General features: G+C 47.8%; 1 protein-coding gene across 1 annotated transcript in view; it reads right to left on the bottom strand.

Moving 5' to 3' along the window:
- pde10a (phosphodiesterase 10A) overlaps positions 1-19,226 on the bottom strand; it is a 414,859-nt gene that overhangs the window by 280,016 nt on the left and 115,617 nt on the right. The window contains exon 6 of the mRNA XM_041207024.1: positions 17,119-17,253. Coding sequence (XP_041062958.1) covers positions 17,119-17,253 — 135 coding nt within the window. The remainder of the gene's footprint in view (positions 1-17,118; positions 17,254-19,226) is intronic.

Raw genomic sequence — 19,226 nt, 5'->3', positions numbered from 1 at the left:
AACTTCAAAAGTGAGGCTAGGGTGGGAAGGAACCGATGCCCACTTAAGGGCCTCAATTGAGGTGAGGCTGAGTGGGCCACTCTCGGCCCCACTCGCCCCACATGAAATGGAAGACTGGTTGGGGACAGGCAGCAGGGTGGTGGGACAGTTAATTCGCCAGCTGGGGACTGTTAAATTCTACCTAAAGTCTGCACTGTTCTGAAGAATGGTTGAAATTTAATTTCGATGATATTAATCAGTCGTTTTGTGGTCCTTCGCTATCTTGCGATATCAACCGTTTCTAAGCTGCAAGTCCATTACATTTCATTGTAAAATATACATCATTTCAAAATAAAACTTTTATAGTGCATTCTGTTCATCCATACCATTGAGACCCCAATCTCAGCACATCACTGATGGACAATATCAGGCTTATCCTACAAAAGGGAAATGAAATGAGTGGGAGTATATCATTATAAGCTGCATTTTTTTGCATCTCCAAATGTCCGGTATAATATCGCACTGATGGAGGCTGGAAGTAATTTTTTTTGTTGAATTTCATGTGGGAAAATGAAGAATGAGAAGAAAAAACAATTTATCCTTATGCTTCAGCTTCTCCCATTCCCAATTTTACAAACTGTGTTCCCTTCTATCCTTAAGGCATCATCTGGTCAACAGTTTCTTGGGTGGCAGGATGCCTGCTGTAACTCATCCAATTAATAATCATTAATTTGCAAATGTGAGAGTGCTGGAAGACTTTTTAATTAAAAACATTGTTGGACATTGAGTTGGATTTTTGCAGAGTAGCTTCAAAAATAGCGGGCATGACCCTGATGCGGAGGTTGGGCCCCATTTCCAACACTTCTAATTTTTGCCAGCTTGAGGAAGGGGACAGGGCATGAATCACACGGAAGGGAAACTCAGACTCAGCAGGGTCATTTGAACTTATAAGTTCAAACAAACCCTACTTCCAAGGGCCTTAACACATAGGGTGGAATCGTCCCAGATTTGCACTAAGTGTGGAAGTGGGCGGGTAAAATGAAGTTTTTCCCGCCAGCCGCGATAGCGGGTTTTTATGCTGTATTGTCCCAAACCTGCCACATTATTTATGCACACCTGGGAAACATGCCGTTTCGATGGCGGGCAGGCTCTCATTCACCCGCCTGCCATCATCTCGCAGCTTCACCACACCAAGCGCTATATTTAAAGTCTAGCCGCAAGCAAGCATCTCAGTGCTTCCAGACCACGACTGCTGCACGGAAGATAGGATGGCCCCGAAAGGCAAAAAGATTTCAGCTCCCTGCTTCAGTGACACATCTCTGGAATGCTTTTGGGTGCAGTGCAGTTCGGCCGGAATGTCCTATACTCCCGCTCTGGCCACAGGATGGACAGCGGCATCACCAACCAGGCTTGGGAGGCAGTGGCAGCAGTGATTAGTGCCAATGCCCTTCAAAAGAGGACAGCCACCCAGTGCCGCAAGCGGATGAATGGTCTCCTTCATTCCGCCAGGGTAAGTCACTCTTCTCATCACTCGCAACTCACAAACCTGTCACACATCCACAGGGCACTCGCTCACTGCCAGTTCAAGGGACATCGCCATTCACTCTCTCACATACACCTTCTTTGACCTCATCCAATCCACGGGGCCACTCACCACCCTTACACACCTGGCATACTTATTATCTGGCCTGGCAGGTATCCTGCACACACTCTCGCTATCTCTATTCATGCAGGACAAGCTGACACCCAAGGGGGAGAGGTCGCAGACCGGTAGAGGAACGCCTGAGATCAAGGTCTTCACTGACTGAAAAGAGAGCCATCCAGCTGGTGGGCGACGATCTGGACTGGGCCTGTGCTGACAGTGAGGTTGGCAATGCTCTACCAAGTGAGGGTCCAGCAGTGCAACATACATCAGACAACCGTGCTGTGAGTAATGTGTCCTGTTTCAAAGGCCACTGACATGCACTAATTATCTCCCCTTGCTTCTGCAGGCACATCTGGGAAACAGCCAAGAGAGTCCATGGCCCAGGGCTTCCATTCAAGCCTGAAGATACCTTGGAAGAGGAATTGGAAGGCACCCTCCTTGAACTACTGTCACAGCACTCACCCACACCCTCCACCTGTGCAGAGACACACACCTTGGTGGGGACCTAGCTTTAGAATACCCTTGGCATCACAATCAGGTGAGTACATCGCACTGTCTGATCCACTGCAGGCAGCAGCAGGAACTCTCAGGTGTCCGGCAGTCAGAGGACTGCTGAAGGCCAGAGATTTTCTGAGTCTGAGTCAGGTGATGAGCATCGGGCTCGGTCATGTCACAGTTGCTGGAGTTGCAAAGGCAAGCTCGGGAACATCAGGAAGGACTGTCCACTGCCTCCTCAGATTGCAAGGCACGATGGAGGAGTCTGTCCGCCTTCAGACTGAGGTGACAGCACCAGTATGCCAATGCACTGAGGTCAACACTGGTAGGTCTATGGAGATCTAGGTCCAGGATGTAGCTCCTGCACTGCTGCACAGGCTGAACGCCATGGTTGGCCTCCAACAATGTGTACATGAGAGGTGTCCAGGGCAGCCCGATCTCACTCCAGCTACCCCTTCTCCTCAAGGGGTCAGCCTGGGCCCTCAGACACCCATAGGGAGGCAGATAAGCAGGTGTACACTCCAGGGCCATCCACCCAGATGACTCCAAGAGTGTCTGGTCCATTTGAATCCCCTCTTCCTGTGACCTCAGCAGCTCCAGCTCCGCAGGTCGAGGAGGGTGCCACTGCCACATAGCAGGACCCCAAAAGCGGGCCGCTGGCTTCCAAGTCTCGGCCCCCCAGAGAATGCCGCCAAGGTAATCACAAACAGGGCATTGCAGTCAGCAGGCTGCCTCCAGCTCTGCTGTGGATTTCCTGGGTGCACCAAGGTGCTGCAGCAGGGTTAGGAAAGCTAAGAAGAATTAGTTGCACAGCCTGGACACGGGTGTTAATCATATGTACATACTGGTCACCATTATCAATAAACTCCCAAGAATATCTCCCTGCTTTTTGCTCCTTGTTCTGATGAGCAGTGTTCTTGTCACACAGATCTGACACGTTTCTGCACAAGGTAAAGGCAGGTGTCTCAGTCCAGGGCCTCTTCCTTGTGCTCTGTGCAACCTCTGGACCAAAGTGATCTGGCCTCATGCTCACTGGAAACATTATTATTTCTACACCTCGGTAGTGCTTGTCATTGCTGCCAGAATGTAGTGAGCAAGCACCACAGAGTTCCCTCATTCTCTCGGTGTGTTCTCAACCCCCATCTCTTTAGCATCTGTGACCACTGATGCTGTGCTCCTGAAGGGCTCAGGTGCTGAAAGCACACAAAGAATCAGATGCTTCTAAAGTTTCATGGCTGTTTCTGTATGATATGTCCCTGATCACGGAGCACAAGTGAGCTGCCCTCGGTCAGACAGAGTCAGACATTCTCAGAGGCAATGTGAGTTTCTATGGAGTTTCCTCACTGCATGTCGTCATCATTCTCCTGGAGCACAGCTTTGGGAGCTCGGTGAGGAAGGAACGAGGTGATCCTTTGAGTACCGTGAGTATGGTCGGGCTAAGTATTTACTACTTTTATCGCTTATAATTTTTAAGGTCTTATTTTGTGGTTCATCGTTTGTAATGGCTATATTCGGTAACAATGAGGAGCAGGGAAAACGGGCCCTAGAATAATTTATGTTATTTGATGCTAAGTATCTTCCAAAAGGTTTAATTTAATTTAAAGGGGTAAGTCATGGCAGGAGAGCTCAAAGCCGTGGTGCGCTCCTTCTGCTCCATGTGGGAAGCTGGAACGTTTCCAGTGCCTGGGGCCAACATGTGTGCAGGAAGTGTCTCCAGCTGCAGCTCTTGGAAGCCTGGGTTTTGGAGCTGCAGAGGCTGGGGACACAGTGGAGCATCTGCGAGGTAGAGAGTATCGTGGATAGCATGTATAGACAGGTGGTCACACCGCAGGCTAACAATCCACAGGCAGGAAGGGAGTGGGTGGCCATCAGGCAAAGCAAGAGGACTAGGCAGCCAGTGCAGGAATCTCTTGTGGCTATTCCTCTGCAAAACAGATATACCACTTTGGATATTGTTGAGGGGAATGGCCTCTCAGGGGAAAGCAGCAACAGCCAAATTCTTGCATCATGGTTGGTTCTGCTGCACGGGGGAGGAGTAAAAAGTATGGGAATGCAATAGTTATAGAGGATTCAATTAGGAGGGGAATAGATAGGCATTTCTGTGGCCGCAAACAAGGCTCCAGGGTGGTATGTTGCCTCCATGGTGCTAAGGTCAAGGTTGTCTTAGAGTGGCTACAGGACATTCTGAAGGGGGAGGGTGAATTGCCAGTGGTTGTGGTACACATTGGTACAAAGGACATAGTTAAAAAAGGGATGAGGTCCTAAAAGCAGAATATAAGGAGTTAGGAAGTAAGTTGAAAAGTAGGACCTCAAAGGTAGTGATCTCAGGATTATTATCAGTGCCACGTTCTAGTCAGTATAGAAATAGCAGGATATATTGGATGAATACGTGGCTGAAGAGATGGTGTGAGGGGAAGGGTTTCAGGTTCCTGAGACATTGGGACCGGTTCTGGGGGATTTGGGTCCAATACAAACTGGAGGGGTTACACCTGGGCAGGACCGGGACTGATGTCTGAGGGGGAATATTTGCTAGAGTGGTTGGGGAGGGTTTAAACTAAAATGGCAGGGGGATGGGAACCTATGCAAAGTCAGAGGAGGGGGAATCAAGGACAAGGACAAAAGACAGAAAGGAGAATAAGAAAAGTGATACGCAGAGAAATCAAGGGCAAGAATCAAACAGGGCCTGAGTGAAAAATAGTGGGAACGGGACAAGTAATGTTAAAAAGACAAGCCTTAAGGCTTTGTGCCTTAACGCAAGGAGCTTTCGCAATAAAGTGCATGAATTAACCGTGCAAATAGATGTAAACAGGTGTGATATAGTCGGGATTACGGAGACATGTTTGCAGGGTGATCAGGGATGGGAACTGAACATCCGGGGTATTCAGTATTTAGGAAGGACAGACAAAAAGGAAAAGGTGGTGGAGTTGCATTACTGGTTAAAGAGGAAATAAACGCAATCGTGAGGAAAGATATTAGATCCAATGTTGTGGATTCTATATGGGTAGAGCTGAGAAACATTAAGGGGCAAAAAACGTTAGTGAGGGTTGTATATAGACCCCCAAATTGTAGTGGTAATGTTGGGAATGGCATTAAACAGGAAATTAGAGATGCATGCAATAAAGGAACATCTGGAATTATGGGTGACTTTAATCTGCATATAGATTAGGCATATCAAATTAGTAACAACACCATATAGGAGGAATTCCTGGAGTGTATACAGGATAGTTTTCTGGACCAATACTTTGAGGAACCAACTAAATAACAGGCCATCCTAGACTGGGTATTGTGTAATGAGAAAGGAATAATTTGGCAATCTAGTTGTGCGAGGCCACTTGGGGATGAGCGACCATAATATGATAGAATTCTTCGTCAAGATGCAGAGTGACGTAGTTGATTCTGAGACTAGAGTCCTGGATCTTAATAAAAGAAACTACGATGGTATGAGGTGTGAGTTGGCTATGATGGATTGGGAAACATTACTTAAAGGGATGATGGTGGATAGGCAATGGCAAACATTCAAAGAGCGCATGGGTGAACTGCAACAATTGTTTATTCCTGTCTGGCGCAAAAGTGAAACAGGAAAGGTGGCCAAAACATGGCTTACAAGGGAAATTAGAGATAGTATTAGATCCAAGGAAGAGGAATACAAATTGATTTGAGGATTGGGAGCAGTTTAGAATTCAGCAAAGGAGGACCAAGGGATTGATTAAGAAGGGGAAAATAGAGTACGAGAGTAAGCTTGCGGGGAACATAAAAATTGACTGTAAAAGTTTCTATAGGTATGTGAAGAGAAAAAGATTGGTGAAGACAAATGTAGGTCCCTTACGGTCAGAAATAGGGGAATTTATAATGGGGAACAAAGAAATGGCTGCCCAACTAAATACATACTTTGGTTCTGTCTTCACAAAGGAGGACACAAATAACATACCAGAAATGTTGGGGAAACACAGGATTTAGTGAGAGGGAGGAACTGAAAGAAATCAGTATTAGTAGGGAAATGGTGTTGGGAAAATTGATGGGATTGAAGACCGAAAAATCCCCAGAGCCTGATAATCTACATCCCAGTGTACTTAAGGAAGTGGCCCTAGAATTAGTGGATGCATTGGTGGTCATCTTCGGAGATTTTATAATTGGTGGTCACTTTTGGAGATTCTGAAACAGTTCCTACAGATTGGAGGGTAGCTAATGTAACCCCACTATTTAAAAAGGGAGGTAGAGCGAAAACAGGGAATTATAGACCAGTCAGCCCGATGTCGGTGGTGGGGAAAATTCTAGAGTCCATTATAAAAGATTTAATAGCTGAGCACTTGGAAAACAGTGGCAGAATCGGACAGAGTCAGCATGGATTTACGAAAAGGAAATCATGCTTGACAAATCTACTGGAATTTTTTGAGAATGTACCTAGTAGAGTTGATGAGGGGGAGCCAGTGGATGTGGTTTATTTGGACTTTCAAAAGGCTTTTGACAAAGTCCCACTTAAGAGATTAGCATGTAAAAGCGCATGGGATTGGGGGTAGTACATTGAAATGGATAGAAAACTGGTTGGCAGACAGGGAACAAAGAGTAGAAATAAACGGGTCTTTTTCCGAATGGCAGGCAGTGACCAATGGGGTACCGGAGAGATCAGTGCTGGGACCCCAGCTATTCACAATATATATTAATGATTTAGATGAGGGAACTAAATGTAATATCTCCAAATTTGCAGATGACACAAAGCTGGGTGGGAGGATGAGCTGTGAGGAGGATGCAGAGATGCTTCAGTGTGATTTGGACAAGCTGAGTGAGTGGGCAAATGCACGGCAGATGTAATATAATGTGAATAAATGTGAGGTTATCCACTTTGGTCGCAAAAACAGGAAGGCAGATTATTATCTGAATGGCTATAAATTGAGAGAGGGGAATGTACAACGAGACCTGGGTGCCCTCGTATACCAGTCGCTGAAGGTAAGCATGCAGGTGCAGCAGGTGGTAAAGAAGGCAAATGGTATGTTGGCCTACATAGCGAGAGGATTCGAGTACAGGAGTAGGGATGTCTTGCTGCAATTATACAGGGCCTTGGTGAGACCAAACCTGGAATATTGTTTGCAGTTTTGGTCTCCTAATCTAAGGAAGGATGTTCTTGCTATAGAGGGAGTGCAGCAAAGGTTTACCAGACTGATTCGTGGGATGGCAGGACCAACATATGAAGACAGATTGAGTCGGTTAGGATTATATTCGCTGGAGTTCAGAAGAATGAGGGGGGCATCCCATAGAAACCTATAAAATTCTAACAGGACTAGACATGGTAGATGCAGGAAGGATGTTCCCGATCATGGGGGAGTCCAGAACCAGGAGTCACAGTCTGAGGATAGGGGTAGACCATTTAGAACTGAGATGAGGAGAAATTTCTTCATCCAGAGAGTGGCGAGTCTGTGGAATTTGCTACCACAGAAAGTACTTGAGGCCAAAACATTGTATGTTTTCAAGGAGGAGTTAGATGTAGCTCTTGGGGCGAAAGGGATCAAAGGATACGGGGAGAAAGCGGGAGCAGGCTATTGAGTTGGATGATCAGCCATGATCATGATGAATTGCGGAGCAGGCTTGAAGGGCCGAATGGCCTACTCTTGCTCCTATTTTCTATGTTTCAATGAATCAGGTGACTTTCAGGGCCTACACTATGTCTCCATGACAGGAGCATTCTCACAGAGGGTACTCATGTTGCCATAAGTCAAACGTTCACAAGTGCAATGCGAGGATCTATGGGGTCACCTCACTACATGTCGGCATCATCCTCCACAAATCTAGCAGCTTTGAGGGCCTCTTGAGCACGCCCGCCTCGCTTAGCCAGTGTGAGGACCTCACCCCATCACCATCGCCTCCGAGGATCTCTTTACCCCCATCCCCATCAGTCTCCTCATTGGAGGAGACCTCCAGCTCTTCCATCTCCTCCTCAGCCAGCTCATCTCCCTGTTGCAGCACCAGGTTATAAAGGGCGCAGCAGACAACGATTTTCATGACACCCTCTGCGGACTATATTGGAGGGCTCCACCAGACTTGTCCAGGCACTGGAACCTCATTTTCAGCATCCCGATGGTCTGCTCCACCAAGTTGTGAGCTGCAGCATGAGCCTCATTAGACCATCGCTCTGCTGAAGTCTGAGGCCGCCGCATGGGTGTCATCAGCCACAGCCTCTGCGGGTAGCCCTTGTCCCCAAGCAGCCATCCCTGCAGCCTCTGTGGATCCTGGAAGACTTCAGATATCTGTGACCGACTGAGGATGTAGGAGTCATGCACACTCCCTGGAAACCGTGCACACATCTGCAGGATGAGTTTCTGGTGGTCACACACCAGCTGCACATTCAGCAAATGGAATCCCTTGTGGTTTATGTAGTTCGCTGTGTATTGTGATGGAGATCTGAGCACCACATGAGTGTAGTCGATTGCACCCTGAACCTGTGGGAAATTCAAGATCTGACTGAATCCAATCGTTCTTGCTGTCCTTATCCCGGGCTAAATGCACAAAGTTGTGTGACCTCACAAAGATGGCATCCATGATTTCATGGATGCATTTGTGGGTGGAGGCTTGAGAGATCCCACAGAAGTCACCTGTGGAGCCCTGAAAGGAGCCACTAGCATAGAAATTGAGCGCCACGGTCACTTTCACATCCGCTGGCAGTGGGTGCCCTCCATGTCCTGAGCACAAAATCCTGCAGTAAATGGCAGATGTGAGCGACCAGTTCCCCAGACATGCACGGTCTTCAGCGACACTGGTTCCTGGTCATCTGCAGGAATGATAGGCAGCGTCTATAGATGCTGGGTGTCACTAGACGCCGACCAGCGACGACTCGCTGTGGCTCTTGGGTGTCGTGTGCGGGAGCCCCAGCCGCCATTCTTCCTGAGGTTGCTGCTCCTGCTCCTGCGCGGCCAAGAGCCTCAGTCACTCTCTCCTCCATCGTCTTCGCTCTCTGTAGGCCATCAAGCATACAGTTAATTCATTAGGCTCCATGATCCTGATGCAGTCCTCCTGCTGGATGGAAGAGAGAGACACGTGTTTAGCATGGGTGTACTAAGAAGCTGTCCTAGTTGAGTGTGAAGACCCCTTAACGATTCCTGGAGGGTGCTGGCCACCACTTGGGTGGCCAGAGATTAAGTGTGCTGCATGGATGCCCGAAACCTCACCACCTCCACCCCAGCCCACCTGACTGATTGGCGGCAGATTTTTTCATTGGACTGCATGCTGGGCTCTCAGTTCAGGTGCAGGCATTCTCCTAACCTGCACTGCAAGGCTGCACTGTTAGCTTGAACCATGGGGGGCACTGGTCCAAACCAGGATGCTGACATCGCAAGGGGCTGTGAGCACCTCCAGCAGTGATTGCTCCATGGCCAGCTTTAGCAAGGGGATTGTACAATGTGTGCAGTCGTTCCAACTATTCTGCAGTCCACTAAAACGCTCATGATTTTTCAGTATGAGCTGGTTGGGGCAGGTGAAAAGCTTTGGAACACTTGGTGGCACTCTGATGCCTCTGCATTGCTTGAGTGGACAGATAAGCTCGAAGCCCGACTCTGCGCCTGAACTGTCTGAGTTGCAGAGGAATGGTCACTTTATATTCGCCCGTCCTATCCCCCGCCCCGAATGCTTGTGCGCTATATTCAACAGCAGGCCCTTTCCCCCCAAGTCGCCTCAACGGCAGGGCTGCCCTGGCCACTGTCCCCGCTCCCTCCCTCAACAAGTTGTCTGAATGGCAGGGCTGCCCCTGCCCCCCCGCCACCGCATCCCCCTCACAAGTTGCCTCAACAGCAGAGCTGCTCTTGTCTCCTCCCACCCGTCACAAGTCACCTCCATGGCAGGGCTTTGCTCGCCGCCACCCCACCTCACAAGTTGCTTTCACTCTGTATGATCTCAAACCCACCTCATTACATATGCATTCTTGGGAACACGCCATTTCCATGGTGGGTGGGCTCTCATTCGCCCGCCACGCCATCATCGCCATAGAGGCCCCCTGTGATGCTCCCTATCCCCGCTCTGGCCACAGGAGGGGCAGCAACATTACCATTCTGGCTTGGCAGGCGATGGCAGCAGTGCCAATGCTGCACAGAAGAGGTTGGCCATCCAATACAGATAGACGATGAATGATCTTATTCATGCAGCCAGGGTATGACAACCATCTTATCACCCTATACTCACACACTCAAACCCATCACACATTCAATGGCATCTCACTCAGTGCCAGCTCAAGGGACATCACCACCCAGCCTCACACACATACCCTCACATGTTAATCTGGGCTCATCTCCTCTGGAGACCACCTCCTCAGCCCTCACCATTTTGTGGCCATTTGCACAGGTCAACATGTGCCCCCATACACACCCTGAGATACCCTCCTTCCTCAGCACAGCTCTCATCCTGCAGCCTCTTCCCTTGCCTGAGGCTACTTCTCCCCGTTCCCCAAGCAATACCTTGCCCTGCAGCCATTGAAAATTCACCCACATATGGCTCACTTGGTAGATAGAGAACTACTCATGAGCCTCCTAAAAGTAATGGTGGTGCTGTCTGTGAAGCCTGGCGCTGATGACTGCGAGTGCTGATTGAAGCAAGGTAGTGACACAACTCACTGGGGGTATTGCGCTGTAATATCAAGCCCCAATGTTCCCCGGGCCCCGACAAATGTGATAAGTTTGACCAAATCACCAGATTGCTGCAATTTTACCTAACTGTTTAATTTGGGCTAACAGAATATGAGCACCAGGTTTGAAAACTTAATAAGTAAATAATTGTTTATTGAACAAATTGTCTCTAACTAGTGGCAAAAGAGAGAAATATGAACTACTAACTTCTAACACTATAACTTAAACTCCATCCCCTTCTTAAATCCCAATACACACAAACACACTCACAAGACACATAAATCACACAAAAACGTGAATTTTAAGGGTGGGGTAAAACAGTTCAAAAGCACCAATTCCAGACTACAGGATTCGATGGGTCGATTTTGATCAATGTCTTCCAAATTCCTTTCAGTTCTTGTTGATGACACGAGGTGGTTTCCCAGCACTTTCAGTATTTAGTTCACTGGTTGAGCACTTGCCTTTCAATGTCTCTAGCAGTGATTTTTCCCCTATGCCTCTTGACAAGGGTTTTCAGAGAGCGCAGGTTATAGAGATATGAGGAGAGAAAGCCAGCTAGCTATTATTGTAGAATTACTGGAATCTTCCACACAAAGGAAAGAAAGGTTTTAGGTCTTGTTCCTTTAAGGCTAGGAGCTATTCAGCACTGCTCTCATATAAAACTCTGTCATCTGGTCAGGAGCCAATCAAAATACTGTTGCCAGGCAGCTCCCTTGATCCAGCTCTCCTTTCCAGCACCATTTTGTCCAACCTGGCACATTCTGTTCTGGGAGATAGCGACATTGTATATTCCTCATCCTGTTCTAGCGAACATGTCTTTCAACTGCAGCCCTGGTAGTTTTTAAAGCCACAGTCCAATTCTTAAAACAACAGCCCCAGAGAAATAAAGAAAAATAAGATATGTTTCTTACATGCCTCCACTCTTAGGAAGGATGAAATGTCATTTCAAAAATGCGTTTCATCACAAGCTATGTGACACATGGACAACAAAACACGAGACTTACATTCATCCATTCTTCTTCCCCCTTATACAATCTTAAGCATTTCTTACCCCTTATGTGCTGTTGTGAAACACATCAGCGTGTTTTCCCACCAACATGGGCAGGTGATCTAACGGGTGTGGAATGAGTCTGGCAGGCTGGCTTTATAATGGTATGTTGGTGTATTACAAAGAGGTTCCCGACATCCGATAGTGGGAAACATGGCCCGCCATTGGCAGGCTGAGCAGACAATCAAAAACTGGTTTCACACCATTGTAAAACCGATCACACTATATTGTCCGCTTATGCCACCTAACATGCCCGATGCCGACGGGCATGGAAAATCCTGACCACTAAGTTTTAAAAAAACCCTCTGCTGGACTGCTTTGATTAACAGGCAATCTGGTGAATGTTAAAAAACCCATCTGGTCATGCAGTTTCAATAATGGTTTTTGTTGATATTTCCCCAAGGGCTATTATTATGCCATTATGAATGTTTAGCTGATTTTCAAAAGCTACAATTATCTCAGCAGGGGTTTCTGAATTTTCAAATTGGTTAACAGTTTAAATAGGGTATTAAAGGATTAAAAACAAAAAAACTGCGGATGCTGGAAATCCAAAACAAAAACAGAATTACCTGGAAAAACTCAGCAGGTCTGGCAGCATCGGCGGAGAAGAAAAGAGTTGACGTTTCGAGTCCTCATGACCCTTCGACAGAACTTGAGTTCGAGTCCAGGAAAGAGCTGAAATATAAGCTAGTTTAAGGTGTGTGTGTGGGGGGCGGAGAGATAGAGAGACAGAGAGGTGGAGGGGGTTGGTGTGGTTGTAGCGACAAACAAGCAGTGATAGAAGCAGATCATCAAAAGATGTCAACAACAATAGTACAATAGAACACATAGGTGTTAAAGTTAAAGTTGGTGATATTATCTAAACGAATGTGCTAATTAAGAATGGATGGTAGGGCACTCAAGGTATAGCTCTAGTGGGTTTTTTTTTTATTTTATATAATGGAAATAGGTGGGAAAAGGAAAATCTTTATAATTTATTGGGAAAAAAAAAGGGGGGAAACAGAAAGGGGGTGGGGATGGGGGAGGGGGGGGGGGTGGGGGGAGGGGATGGGGGAGGGGACTCACGACCTAAAGTTGTTGAATTCAATATTCAGTCCGGAAGGCTGTAAAGTCCCTAGTCGGAAGATGAGGTGTTGTTCCTCCAGTTTGCGTAGGGCTTCACTGGAACAATGCAGCAAGCCAAGGACAGACATGTGGGCAAGAGAGCAGGGTGGAGTGTTAAAATGGCAAGCGACAGGGAGGTTTGGGTCATTCTTGCGGACAGACCGCAGGTGTTCTGCAAAGCGGTCGCCCAGTTTACGTTTGGTCTCTCCAATGTAGAGGAGACCACATTGGGAGCAACGAATGCAGTAGACTAAGTTGGGGGAAATGCAAGTGAAATGCTGCTTCACTTGAAAGGAGTGTTTGGGTCCTTGGACGGTGAGGAGAGAGGAAGTGAAGGGGCAGGTGTTGCATCTTTTGCGTGGGCAAGGGGTTGTGCCATAGGAGGGGGTTGAGGAGTAGGGGGTGATGGAGGAGTGGACCAGGGTGTCCCGGAGGGAGCGATCCCTACGGAATGCCGATAAGGGGGGTGAAGGGAAGATGTGTTTGGTAGTGGCATCATGCTGGAGTTGGCGGAAATGGCGGAGGATGATCCTTTGAATGCGGAGGCTGGTGGGGTGATAAGTGAGGACAAGGGGGACCCTATCATGTTTCTGGGAGGGAGGAGAAGGAGTGAGGGCGGATGCGCGGGAGATGGGCCGGACACGGTTGAGGGCCCTGTCAACGACCGTGGGTGGAAAACCTCGGTTAAGGAAGAAGGAGGACATGTCAGAGGAACTGTTTTTGAATGTAGCATCATCGGAACAGATGCGACGGAGGCGAAGGAACTGAGAGAATGGGATGGAGTCCTTACAGGAAGTGGGGTGTGAGGAGCTGTAGTCGAGATAGCTGTGGGTGTCGGTGGGTTTGTAATGGATATTGGTGGACAGTCTATCACCAGAGATTGAGACAGAGAGGTCAAGGAAGGGAAGGGAAGTGTCAGAGATGGACCACGTGAAAATGATGGAGGGGTGGAGATTGGAAGCAAAATTAATAAATTTTTCCAAGTCCTGACGAGAGCATGAAGCAGCACCGAAATAATCATCGATGTACCGGAGAAAGAGTTGTGGAAGGGGGCCGGAGTAGGACTGCAACAAGGAATGTTCCACATACCCCATAAAGAGACAGGCATAGCTGGGGCCCATGCGGGTACCCATAGCCACACCTTTTATTTGGAGGAAGTGAGAGGAGTTGAAGGAGAAATTGTTCAGCGTGAGAACAAGTTCAGCCAGACGGAGGAGAGTAGTGGTGGATGGGGATTGTTCAGGCCTCTGTTCGAGGAAGAAGCTAAGGGCCCTCAGACCATCCTGGTGGGGGATGGAGGTGTAGAGGGATTGGACGTCCATGGTGAAGAGGAAGCGGTAGGGGCCAGGGAACTGGAAATTGTTGATGTGACGTAAGGTGTCAGAGGAATCACGGATGTAGGTGGGAAGGGACTGGACAAGGGGAGAGAGAAGGGAGTCAAGATAACGAGAAATGAGTTCTGTGGGGCAGGAGCAAGCTGAGACGATCGGTCTACCGGGGCAGTTCTGTTTGTGGATTTTGGGTAGGAGATAGAAGCGGGCCGTCCGAGGTTGGGCGACTATCAGGTTGGAAGCTGTGGGAGGGAGATCCCCAGAGGAGATGAGGTCAGTGACAGTCCTGGAAACAATGGCTTGATGTTCAGTGGTGGGGTCATGGTCCAGGGAGAGGTAGGAGGAAGTGTCTGCGAGTTGACGCTCAGCCTCCGCGTGGTAGAGGTCAGTGCGCCAGACAACAACAGCACCACCCTTGTCAGCGGGTTTGATGACAATGTCAGGGTTGGACCTGAGAGAATGGAGTGCAGTAAGTTCAGAGAGAGACAGGTTAGAATGGGTGAGAGGAGCAGAGAAATTGAGACGACTAATGTCGCGCCGACAGTTCTCAATGAAAAGATCGAGAGAAGGTAAGAATCCAGAGGGAGGGGTCCAGGTGGAGGGAGAATATTGAAGATGGGTAAAAGGATCCGTTGAACTGGGAGAGGACTCCTGCCCAAAGAAGTGAGCCCGGAGACGAAGACGGCGGAAGAAGAGTTCAGTATCATGCCGAGCCCGAAATTCATTGAGGTGAGGGTGTAAGGGTATGAAACTAAGTCCTTTGCTGAGCACTGAACGTTCAGCATCGGAGAGGGGAAGGTCAGGGGGTATAGTGAATACACGGCTGGGGTTGGGATTGGAAGATGGGGTGGGGACGGAGGGACAGGCAGGGGTGGAGGGTCCTAGATGGGTGTTGGTGTCGATGAGTTGTTGGAGCTTGCGTTCCTTAGCACTTGAGAGAAAGAGAAAAAGTTTCTTGTTGAGGCGTCGGATGAGCCGAAGGATAAAATGAAACTGGGGGCACGCGCAGCTTTAAAAAAGGGTACGGCGGTGCTGCTGGAGGGAGAGGTCGAGTGTGTTCATATGGCGGCGCATGGCACTGAGAGTGGATTTCAGAATGTGACGGGAACAGCAGTCCGAGAAACGTTTTATGTCCCGGAGATACCTGTAATCCTGGGTGGGTTCGAAACATGAGGGGTGGAATTTCAGTTGAAATCCATGTGGGGTAAGTCGGAGACGGAGACAGTCACTGAGAAAGGAGATATGGCTGTGAAAGCGGGTTTTAGTAAACACCTTGTCAAACACTAGGAACTTTAGGTCGTGAGTCCCCTCCCCCATCCCCACCCCCTTTCTGTTTCCCCCTTTTTTTTTTCCCAATAAATTATAAAGATTTTCCTTTTCCCACCTATTTCCATTATATAAAATAAAAAAAAAACCCACTAGAGCTATACCTTGAGTGCCCTACCATCCATTCTTAATTAGCACATTCGTTTAGATAATATCACCAACTTTAACTTTAACACCTATGTGTTCTATTGTACTATTGTTGTTGACATCTTTTGATGATCTGCTTCTATCACTGCTTGTTTGTCGCTACAACCACACCAACCCCCTCCACCTCTCTGTCTCTCTATCTCTCCGCCCCCCACACACACACCTTAAACTAGCTTATATTTCAGCTCTTTCCTGGACTCGAACTCAAGTTCTGTCGAAGGGTCATGAGGACTCGAAACGTCAACTCTTTTCTTCTCCGCCGATGCTGCCAGACCTGCTGAGTTTTTCCAGGTAATTCTGTTTTTGTATTAAAGGATTAGCTGTCTTTGATGTGAGGTCTGAATAGAATTTTGTTTGTTTTTATAAGCAATTAGACATTATGGTATGGGGGGTGAGGCATTGTGAGGGGTGATGACCAGAGGGCCTAAACCTTCTAAAACAACTGAGGTGGGCCTTCTAACCAGCCTGTCTTTGCACTCGCCTGCCCCCATGGGCACCTAGGATCGGCTTCCAGGATTGGCTGGCCCAACTCATTCACCACCAACCTCTAAACAGCCTCCCCCCTCTGCCTCAGTGGAGTGAAAATTGGATCTAACAGGACCATTTAAACTGAAGCAAATGTGCTGAGTCAGGAAATTTCCTGACTCAAACTACCCAGCTCGATAGTGAAAATCTGGCCAATTATGTCCCATTGACAAGCATATGTTTGCCAGCAGGGGTCACTGATGAGTGATTATTCATAGATTCTTGGTTGATTACTAGCAACTGTAATGCCATCACCATTGCTTCTGCTGAGGTGAACTGATTCAGCAAACTTGGGATCAAACGTGGGACCTGTGTGGCCTGAATGGCTCAGTTCGACTCATACAACACGGCACATTTACCCAGTGTGCATTTGGAAGCTTGAAGAAACAGTAAATTTAACAAACTTTGACTAGGCAAGAAGATTATTGAACACATTTTGATGAAATTCAAGAAAAGGATAATGGGATGTGCCTGTGTCTTACACAAGAAACAAATGGTAAAAGTTATGTTGCATTCATTTGTTTCCAAGTCTGAAGTAATTAAAGCTAAGATTTTAATGAAAATCCTTTTATAATGCAAATGATAACCAAGTAACTTAAAGTAGGGTTGATGCTTTTCTGTTGCAAAGTCAAATGTAATGTGGTGTTCACAGGGCTTACACCTTTCAGGCTAGCTGAAGACCTAATCACCACTCTTTTCCACAGAACTGCTCTTGAATGGCTTAACAGGGCGAGGGGCCAACTTCATGTCAGTAATAAAACTTATGAGTACATATTTTCCTCCATTAGATGTTTTAGAGGAATAAATTAAAATGTTGTCCCTTTAACAGTACATTATTTCTAATAGCGCAAAACTCAAATTAACATCAATGTGAAATAGAAAATACAAGAGCTATCTTGTCATTTTCATTCTTACCTCAAAAAGGTCTGGTACTAACAGCGTTTTCCTGAACTTAGCTACATATGATGCTATCGTAAGGCCATATGGTTCAGCAGGAACAGGCCTCTGTTGTTGGTCTTTAAATCCCATTGGTGTAAACAAGCACAATGACTGGTGGAATAAAACAAAACAAATCAGACACCACCAATTATACCTGTTTAATCAAGCAATAATGCATGAATGGTATGCTGAAATCAGCAAAATTTTTATTGCATTTTTCACCACCAGTGTTTTATTGTGGAATGTGAGTTTATTTTCAATCATAAAGTCAAAGGAGCATGCCATGGAAATTCTGAGTGCCAAGGTTTTGTGAAATAAATTTACACTTCAATGGAGTACAATGGTTCAATATCACTACAGCTTAAATGATGATAAATATTATTTAATAATTAATTTAATTATTATTTAATTCACCATATTCAACTGTACCATTGGTTAGAATTTTATCAGCCCATTGTAAATTCGTTGGGAGGAAGAAGTGGCAGGAAAATTGTGGCAAAACAAGTCGGGAAGGAAACCAGGTGTGTTTAAGTCACAAGGGGATATTCCCAGCAACTCTGCCACCCACCGACTGCAGTGAAAACCATATTATCATGCTGTAATTTTTTCCACCTTCTGTGTAGGGTGTCTGCCAGCTGCATCGAGGTGCCCTCCAAGTGGCTTCCAAAGATGGGGGAAGTTGGGAGTTGAAGGAGGTGGTTTGGCCTTGGTTTTCTAAGGCTCAATATCCTGAAGAGGGGGTCACTGGTAGCAATGGCCACTCCCACAGCCCTGATGCCACAGCTTGAGGGGGTTACAGCTCCAAACACAGGAACCTACCTGGCCCTGGTACAGAAATGTTTTTCCATTTGCCTGCAAGGGCGCCTCGATATGAAGGCATCTTCTATTCTCATTGCAGCCTCAGCAGAGACCACCTCTATCAGTGACATTGCCTAGGCTGCAGGGCTGTCAGCCCTGTGATTGGACCAGCAACTTGGAGAGGCAGGCGTCCCCCTGTCCACCTTACAGTGGTGGCCACTTAAGAAGTTTCCACCAAGAAGGTTGCTATCACAGCCCCCCTGCCCTCCCACATGGGCACAGGACACATATTGGGTGGAATTTTCCATGCCTGCTGGCAGCAGGTGTGGTAGGTGGCATGAGCAGACAATATGGTGCAATCGGTTTCATGACAGTGGGAAGGAAGGTCGCGATTGTCCGCTCAGCCTGCCAAAGGCAGACCACGTTTCCCGCCATCGGTCACCTCATTGTAATACATCAGCATATCATTATCAGGCCATCCTGCCAGGCTTTTGCACCCGCATTGGATCGTCCATCCACGTTGGCGGGAAAGCACCCTGACATGTTTCACAACAGCACAGAGGCAATGTGCACTTGGAGGTCTGCACTTTGGGTGAACTGGAGGTGAGTGCACAGCAACAAGTTTGCCAGGGTTGCCTGTTGCTTTGCAGGCTTCAGGGGTGCCAGAGGGTCGGGGTTAAGTGCTGCCCTGCCTGACTGGTGGCGGGAGGTGGGGGGGTGGGGTGGTGGTCAGGGGGCAAGTGCAGCTCTGCCTCTGAGGCGACTTTTGAGGGTGAGGTGGAGCGGGGGGCAAGTGCAGCCTTGCCGTTGAGGCGACTGTTGGCGATGGTTAAGGGGAGCCCTGCCGCTGAACATGGCACACAAGCATTCAGGGTTGGGAGCAGTAGGGTGTGCGGGGGAAGTGGCCACACATTCAGGAAACCTGTATAAAGTGACCATTCCTCTGCAGCTGACAGTTCAGGCACAACCACATTGATATGATTGGGTCGGACTCCTAGCTTATCAGCCCACTCAAGCAACACAGAGGCGTCAAGTGCCACCAAGTTCTGTAAAGCTCCCCCATCCCCGGCACAGACTGCAAATTCATGAGCATTTTAGTGGACTGCAGAGCAGTTGGGCTGCACACATTGTACAATCTCCTTGCTAAAGTCATTGCTGGAGGCGCTCACAGCCTCTTGCAATGTCAACATCCTGGTTTGGACCAGTCTCCCCCATGGTTCAAACTAACAGGGCAGCCATGCAGCGCACTAATCTCTGGCCATCCAAATGGTGGCCAGCACTATCCA

This window comes from Carcharodon carcharias, chromosome 2, assembly GCF_017639515.1.
Source record: "Carcharodon carcharias isolate sCarCar2 chromosome 2, sCarCar2.pri, whole genome shotgun sequence".
In the NCBI taxonomy this organism is placed as follows: domain Eukaryota; kingdom Metazoa; phylum Chordata; class Chondrichthyes; order Lamniformes; family Lamnidae; genus Carcharodon; species Carcharodon carcharias.
The sequence above is the reverse complement of the archived record's forward strand: the minus strand, read 5'-3'. Positions and strand labels throughout refer to the sequence as shown.